This window comes from Eurypyga helias, unplaced genomic scaffold, assembly GCF_000690775.1.
Source record: "Eurypyga helias isolate BGI_N326 unplaced genomic scaffold, ASM69077v1 scaffold2112, whole genome shotgun sequence".
Classification (NCBI taxonomy): Eukaryota; Metazoa; Chordata; class Aves; order Eurypygiformes; family Eurypygidae; genus Eurypyga; species Eurypyga helias.
The window spans coordinates 38,932-47,715 of NW_010237629.1; the positions used below are offsets into that span (position 1 = coordinate 38,932).

At 36.8% G+C, this 8,784-nt stretch overlaps 1 protein-coding gene across 1 annotated transcript in view; it reads left to right on the plus strand.

Moving 5' to 3' along the window:
• The window catches only part of ADAM10 (ADAM metallopeptidase domain 10), a 39,227-nt gene extending 31,686 nt beyond the window's left edge, over positions 1-7,541 (plus strand). The window contains 6 exon segments of the mRNA XM_010147504.1: positions 1,795-1,978; positions 3,060-3,168; positions 3,464-3,684; positions 4,388-4,514; positions 5,277-5,360; positions 5,363-7,541. Of these exon segments, the coding sequence (XP_010145806.1) occupies positions 1,795-1,978; positions 3,060-3,168; positions 3,464-3,684; positions 4,388-4,514; positions 5,277-5,360; positions 5,363-5,400 (763 nt within the window). The 3' untranslated portion in view covers positions 5,401-7,541.
• The last annotated feature ends 1,243 nt before the right edge of the window (positions 7,542-8,784 follow it).

Here is an 8,784-nt window from a genome sequence, read left to right on the forward strand (position 1 = left end):
CCCCAATGCTTGTTTTATAAACTAAACTATGTTTTTAAGTCACCTTGTATCTTGGCAGTGTTGAGTACACAGTGATTTATAAGAGGAACTTCTAAAATATCATAAGACTTACAGTGAAGGAAGTCCACTTCTATCTTTTAGTTTTGTGACTTAAGATGCATGTTAAGTTTTCACATGAGGTGAAAGTTTAAGTGGATTTTTTTCACATGAAAAAGCCTGAGCTTTTCCCCTCTCGAGCCAGACAAAAATCTAACCTCTGGTTAGACTCTTGGCCAAAGATGAAGAGAAAGTTACTATTATGTTTAAGTATAAACCAGCTCAATGTTTTAATACAACATACACAATTTTGTTCTAATTAAAGTCTCCTTCCCTAAAAATGATCTGTCATCCTGGGAGTGGAAGTAAAAGTAGCATCTGCTGTTAAAATGTATTCGACAGTGTAGACATGGTAGAAGGACCACCTCCCGTGAATTCATAATGGCAATAATTTCGCACATCTTTCCCCTGCCCCCCTTTGCAAAGGCTTGTATCTGCCAAAAGAATAAGGTTGAATGTAAGGCCTTACATTGTCTTGGTTTACAGTTGGTTTCTGAGATTTTACATTGCACCTGTGATGAGGAGCTGTTTCCTTCTGAGTACACCAGGTGCCACCTCCACCCCCTTTCTTTGCTCTTGTATTCCACGGACTGTAGTCTGGCTTTGTGCCCTGCTGGAACAGTCTTAAATATGAATTGCTACATCATTTTTGGTTTAGGATTCCCTTTTTTCCAGTTCTAGTAAGATTGTAAATTCTGCTGTACAAACAGGTTTCCAAAGACATGTAAAGCAAATGGATGGATCACACAAATAGCATGTTAAAATAAATTCTAGGATAACTGTGGTATCTGTCCCACCGATTTACATGCCATTTAGTCTTTTGCACGTGTGACATAAGATTGATTTGTCTTAGCGTGTTGTAGTTTTACACAGAGATCCTGATCTGCTGCAGGTCTGTGCTATCTTCTGATGTCTGCTGAATGCCAGTGAGCATGCTGTGAATAGTGCTGAGATACAGAATAATTTGAGATGGGTACTCGGGAAGCTTGGCTTTAATCAAGTGGTTACGTATGTTTTATAACCTTCCCTCTTCTGCTGCTTGTAATGGCGTATGTACTCAAACACAGCTTCAGAAAGAGCAGTGATTCTTTCCTGGCTCAGATGCTTTGATGTCTATGACAGAAAGGAACCCAAGTGTTTTGGGGGAATCAGTAGGCTTATGTGACTTCTTTGACAAATCTTTCCCCAAAATTTGTGTGCTGACACTGATTTCTGATACAAGATCTGACCTGTCTGCCTCTATTTTTGTGTTTGTTCAAACAATTTAAGTGGTATGGCTGCAGAGAGCAGAAAAAACCTTAGGATGCTAATCAGTGACAGATAAAGCTTGACTTTGCTTCAAAACTGATACTATCGAGCTAATCACTTGTTTCTGAATTAATTCTGACTACTTCCTAATAGCATTTCAAATTTTATATATATAAACCATTCTGTTATTTTCCATATTTTTTAAAATTTGTACTTATTTTTCTAATATAGTGCAAATAGTTGAATTGGTTACTACTATGACTAAGAAGTCTACGTTCAGTGCAGTGACTAACCTCTTGGTACATTAAGGAATAGAAAAAATGATTTTCAATTCATATTTTACTTAGCATAAATCAGAAATACATTGAGTGTTTGAGTAGGTTTTAGGATGAATAGTTCTGTCCTCGTTCATGCTTTTTCTTTACATCCGTGTTTTCTGCTTGTTTCTAGCCCTAGCCAAGGCCCCTGCTGTACTGCACAGTGTAATTTCAAGCTGAGGACTGATAAGTGTCGAAATGATTCTGACTGTGCGAAAGAAGGAATGTGTAATGGTGTCAGCGCGCTCTGTCCAGCGTCCGATCCTAAACCAAACTTCACAGATTGCAACAGGCACACGCAAGTTTGCATAAATGGGGTATGGGTTTTTTAGTCATGTACAGCTGCAGTTGTTTATTGCAAGGCACTGTATGATGAGGATTAATCTTTCAGTGAAAATGTTTGATTGGTTTCAATCAAAATAATTGTGAAGGTACACCACATACTAAGAATCAGGTAACAAATATCAAGCTGTCTTTACTATTTGAGAGAGCTCCATTTGTTTTTTGTAAAAATCAGGAATATGGAAGTGTTGTCTTCAGTCTTTTCATTAGAAAATTAGATGTGCTATCAGTACATGTGGAATTTGGTTTAATAAATATGCACGGCTCCTCCACCCTTGCACAGATGTGCAAGAGCATGTAGAGTTACTCTGAACTGCCATTAGTTTCATGGGTTAAAGAGTCCATGGCAATTGCTATGAAATATTGATGAGAAGTCTCTTATGAATTGATGTACTTTTACTTGGAAGCAGAAACAAGCAAAAGTCATCCTTTTAAAGAGTTGTAAATTGCTGTGTCTGTTTTCCACAGTTCAAGCTTTTAATCAAATGATAACTGCCTGTGATAATTTCTCAGTTAATTCAGTATCATCTTAAAGACAGAGGAATTGCCTTTGTAGAGTTACTTGATTTTGAAACAAGATTATAAATAGACCAGTTTCTTTTTTTAAATTTGAATTTGAAGGGTGCTTCCACTGTGGACTTCAAATACAGAGTCTTTCCTGCCACTAGTTTTTATTTTCTGAAAGAAGATATTTTTGAATACCTGCTTTTGATTTGTTTTCCTAAGCACAGTTTTGAGTAGTCATGTTTCAGTGTGAATTGGAGTGGTCTGAGTGTTTTGCAGGGCACTCGTGAGTCCCTAAAAGAAGATAGTCTTAAAAACCAGAGTAAACCACCTTTAAAAATTTATCAAATAAGCCTAAACACTGCAATTGAATAATGGTAATAGATTTTATTTCATAAACTTTAGAAGAAATTCAAGCTGTTACTTTTATTGATAAGCATCTTTAGACCTATGATTATGCTTTCAGCTATTAAAAATTAATATCTTTCCTAATGTTAGCATGCTTTAAAAGTGAAATTGATTTTTATGTTCTCGTGCTTTTGTCTCAAACAGCAATGCGCTGGCTCTATCTGTGAGAAGCATGGCTTGGAGGAATGTACATGTGCTAGTTCAGATGGCAAGGACGACAGAGAATTGTGTCATGTCTGCTGCATGAGAAAAAGTAAGATATGCCTAAATTGTAAGCATAAATATTGCAGTAGCTACCTGAGGAATCTTCTCATGGTGTTTGTGTTTGGATCTGTTTTTTAACTTGGGAGCGTACTGCGATTTTGTTCATACTTAGTTTTAGATTTGCACTGCATTCTTTTTTGTACGAAACAAACAGTATATTTTGGGTTTTTACAGATTATTGAAATTTTTTTAAAGCATTTGAAGAATTGAACACCAAGGTATTCATGCACATATATTTTAATACAGTAACAGTTTGATTAATCTAGTTTGTGTTCACTTTTCAGTGGACCCAGCTACGTGTGCAAGTACTGGCTCTAGCCAGTGGGAGAGACACTTTGGTCGTAAAACTATTACTTTACAACCTGGATCTCCGTGTAATGATTTCAAAGGCTACTGTGATGTGTTTATGAGGTGTCGGCTAGTAGATGCTGATGGCCCTCTAGCTAGACTAAAGAAAGCAATTTTTAATCCGGAGCTATATGAAAATATTGCAGAATGGATTGTGGTAAGTATAATTTTATCTTACCAGTCTAATACAAAACTTTCTGGTTAATCAATATTCACAGTTAATAAGTGTTGCTGTGTATATACAGTACTTCAGCATTCTTTAATGTATAATCAGTCCTTGTTTTACTAGTTTTTCGTAAGCACCTTGAGTGCAGCAAATAACTTTGACAGGTTGAACTGAGTGGAAGCAAGTAACAAACAAATAAATATTTTGTGTTAATACCCATGCTCACTGTCTGTTTTGGTGTTAACGTTCACATTTTTAATTTACAGGGTTTTCCCTTTTTAACTCTTCATATTTGAATGATCTGATTTCTTTTAAGGATGTAAATGTATTTGTGTAGCGTTTACTTTTGTTGCACTAGATGACACTTCCTAATTATAGACTGGGAGGAGCACTACACTGAAACACCAGTACAGAGCTGCTTAGTTAATTTTGTGTAAGCAGTTGGTTGTTTCAGGCTTATAGCTCTGTCGTATCTTCTGTGAAATATTCTTCTGATAATGGAATGAATCTGAAGTATTTGGGGTTTTTTTTGTGTGTAAGAACTGGAGTGGTTTTCTTTAAAACGTTACGGTCTTTTAAGTGATGTTTCAGAACAGCTTTTCTTTTAAAAGGCAAAGGAGAGCCATATTCAATGACCCCTGTCTCTTTGGCATGTTGTGCTAGCCCCCTAGATATCATTTCTTTTTGTTTTTAGGCTTATTGGTGGGCAGTGTTGCTGATGGGAATTGCCTTGATCATGTTAATGGCTGGTTTCATTAAGATATGCAGTGTTCATACTCCAAGCAGTAATCCAAAGTTGCCTCCTCATAAACCACTTCCAGGTGAGTACACCACGTAACTAAATTTATAGAGAAATGTTTTATCCTCAACTACTTAGTTCTAAAGGGAAATTTCAAGTGTGCCCAACCTGCTGTTCTGTTGTGGTATAACCAACAGGCAGCTAAACACCACACCGCTGTTTGCTCACTTCTGCTGTGCCCCTAGTGGGATGGGGGAGAGAATTGGAGTGAGAGTTGTGGGGCAGGAAGTAGAATTTATGGGTTGAGCTAAAGACATATTAATAGGACAGAAAAGGAAGGGAACATCATGATGATGATAAAAGAATATACAAAATAAGTGATGCACGATGTTGTTGCTTACCACCTGCCAACCAATACCCAGCCAGTTGCCAAGCAGTCGTCCCAAACCCCTTCCCAAGCAGTGACAAGTTCTTAGTCTGACACTGTGAAACTACAAATTGAATTCAGTTAATAAAATGTAACTCTCACCATATTCTCCTATAACATACTGCGTGTATTAAAAGAAAGCTTTGAAGACGTTTTCTAAGTGGAGTTCCTTTTATTTCCTATTCCATCCTACATTTTGTAGGCATCAGCCTGTTTAAGGAACTACTGCTGAGATGATAAAATGCTTTCTATAAATACTCCGTGCAGTTAATAATCTAATATTTGAAACCTTGCAGGTCTAATACAGAAGCCATTCAGGAAAATAGTTACATTTAACTTGCATGGCCAGGACAACTTTTGGGGAAATAATCTTTTTTTTCTTTTTTTTTTAATAACATGTACCTTTCTTTGAAACAGGCACTTTAAAAAGGAGGAGACCACCACAAACCACTCAGCCACCACAGCGGCAGAGGCCCCGAGAGAGTTACCAGATGGGACATATGAGACGTTGACTGCAGCTTTTTGCCTTGGTTCTTCCTAGTGCCTACAATAGGAAAACTCACTCCAAAGAAAACCTAATAAGTCATTGTCCCCGGTTTTAACTCAAAAATTGAAGAGGAAAAAAAAAAAAAAGCATGGTATGCCCTCAAAACAAGTGGAAATGGCTAATTTTTAATGAGCAAATCTTTCAGCTCAAAAAGAAGAAAAGTGTTTTTCTTGCATATTTTTAATTTAATGGCACGGAGTCCTAGAATATCATGATTCTGTCCCCCTTCTGTGCTCTTCATTGCTGCATTTTCTTCACTTGCAGGCAAATATGGCTGTAGTAAAACTTTCATTCAAGAATTGAAAAAAACACATATTTTTCAACCGCCAGACAAGGCTAGGAAGCTAGACCACCTCAGCATTGGAGACATTACTTGTCGATGTATATACCTTGTTATATGCAGACATGTATTTCTAACGTACACCCGTACTTGTGTGCAATTGTAAACAAGAGAATTGCAATATGGATGTTTCTTTGTATTATAAAACTTTTCCGCTATTAATGAAGAAATTACTGTTTAATTGACATACTCAGGATAACAGAGGATGAGGATGTGTAATGGTCAAGGATCCTGTGATGCTTTACACAGCAATGTTGAATCAAATCCAACTTTATCACGATCAAAGTTGTTTTAAGCACTCATTTCATCTTTATCCAACAGCTGCTAAGGTACAGCGTAACAAGGTTGAATGGTCGTTTAGAGTTATAACCAGTTTCCTGCAAACTTCGCAAATGCCAGAATATTTAAGAAATGTTTTACGTGTCTAATTTCTTGTAGCTCAGCATAAATATTTTTAATTTGTCTGATTATTCAGTTAAATAATGAATAGTTAGATGAAATATTTCCATGCTTTATTAGAAAATTCTGCCTGTTATTCAACTTGTTTTTAAAATTGTAACCAGTTTATTTGGGCTGTTCAGATATTCTTACAGTGTGATGATTAAGTTCGTGTTCTGAGGGATGTGGAAAGAAAGAAAAGCTGTAGTTGTTTTATTTTCTTTTTTAATTTATCAGATACTTGGGTAACTTTTCAGCATGATACTGTTGATTGATAACCACTAAGGTAGAATGATTTGCCCAGCTACTGTGGCAGCGTTAAAATTGTAGTTAGGACTAGCAATTTTCCCACATTTTATACCAGTAGTGAAGTTCAACAGCACAATGTCCCATTCCAAAGTTTTTATTACGAATGTCAATAATTGGCATTTTTGAAAGAGGAAACAAAAGATGTCTTAAGGTGCTTACTGCTATGCAGGAGATGAAAGGGGGCATTACAAAATGTTTAAGCTTGTGATATATTTATTGCTTGTTTTCCAAAAGCACCAAGCTAATTAGAGACGCAAATGGCTATAATTTTCCTGGCTTTGCTTAGGAGAAAATTTACTAAAGGTTGGACGGGCTTCCTTTGTTTGTTTTTTGTTTTTGTTTTGTTTTTTAAGAGTATAAGGTTTACACAATCATTCTCATAATGTGACGCAAGCCAGCAAGGCCAAAAATGTTACAGAACATAATGGGATCTCTTCCTTGTAAACTTGTACAGTATGTGGTAACTTTTTCAAAATACAGCTTTTTGTACATGATTTAGAGACAAATTTTGTACATGAAACCCCAAGTCCAATAGACTCTATAAATAATTCTAAATGATCTTAACTAGTTAGAAGTGTATGTAGTTGCTTTTAAGTCATTTTAAATACATTTGTTTTAAGACTGTGCAGAGATTGGAAGTGGGTTTGCATTTCTAAAATGGTGACTTTTATTCAGCAAGAGTTCTTAGTAACTTCTTGAGTGTGGTAGACTTTGGAACATGTAAATTTTTTGCCTGTAATGTTATCCTGTGGTAGGATTTTGGCAGACAAATGCTGCCCTATTTTATTTTGAGTCTAAGTTAAATGTTTTCTGAAAACAGAAATGTGCACTGAACTCACCACTGCAAGTCAAGATGTGGTAAAACCGAAAGAAAGTTCAAGACAATGAAATGGGATACTACTGTCGATTTCATGTCCACTGTGTTTTATACAGTATCTTTTTTTGTTCACTTTGGAAATTTTTACTAAAAATGCAAAAAAAAGTATTGTGCAAAGATATGTAAGGTTTTTTGAAACTTGAAATGCATTAATAAATAGACTTGATGAAATCAGCTTCTGAACATCCATTTACTTTTTGAACCCTGATAGCAAAAAGGAATACAGATTCTACGTAATTTTTGTCTCTTGCTGGAAAAAGGCTGTCGTGCCAAAAAGTGACAGTACTATCCTTACACTGTTGAAGTGTACCTCCCAATTTTAACATTTTACAGTTAAATGTAAGAATAAATGGTTTTGTGTACTCTTTTTAAGGAAAAGCCCTAAAATTGCCTTGCATTTACTGTGTGATCAGAGGAGTAAAGCTTTCTCTGTTCTTACTTCCTGATGGAAGCCAGTGTCTGGAGGGGTGTTCAAGCCTGGCACCATAGCTACTGAATGATACCTTCTGAAGTAGGTGGGGTTTTTGAGAGGAATACTGGAGTTAACGTGCAACGCTCTGAATGCACAACGGTGGAGTAAGACTTATAGAAGGAGAAAATTTGCTTTTTGCAAGGTGTTTTAAAGCTGCTAAGCTGGCTCTCCGTTTTCATGTGTGGGGTGTAGTTGATTTAACTGATAAGACTGCTTTTAAAAGCCAAATCCTGTCAGCTAGCCTTTCATTCTTAGGGCTGTTTGTTGAGAATAGCCTGCTTAGACATCTATTTCCCTAACTGAGCAGCACATGCTTTGATGTAGGCAAAGCAAATTCAGAGTTCCTTCCTCACAGTAATTCTCCCTGACCCACAGCCCAAGACACTTCTTTTTTTTAATATAGAAATGCTTCTCCTTGTAGCTAAATAGCACGGTCTGTGGTTTAACCCCAGCTGGCAACTGAGCAGAACACAGCTGCTCGCTCGCTCTCACCACAGCCGGATGGACGAGAGAATTGGAAGGGGGAAAGCGAGAAAACTTGTGAGTGGAGATGAAGACACTTGCATGAGCAAAGGAAAGCAAGTAATTCATTCACCACTTTCCGTTGGCAGGCAGGTGTTCCGCCATCTCCAGGAAAGCAGGGCTCTGTCACCTGTAAAGATTACTTAGGAAGGCAAGTGCTACCTGAACATCCCCTCCTCCTTCCCCCAGCATTATATGCCTAAGCATCTACAATACAAATTTTGTGTGTATTTTGAAGTATTTTTGGGAAAAACAAAGGAGTACATAGCTGTAATTTTTCTAACCAGTATTTGACTTGTTGTAGCTATTCATTTATTCATCTTATGTTTCATAATAATGTTTTAGTCATTGAAGGTATACACTCGCCTCTGGTGTGGAAGCATGTATAATCGGAACAGTGTGAATGAGAGAAGAGCATCA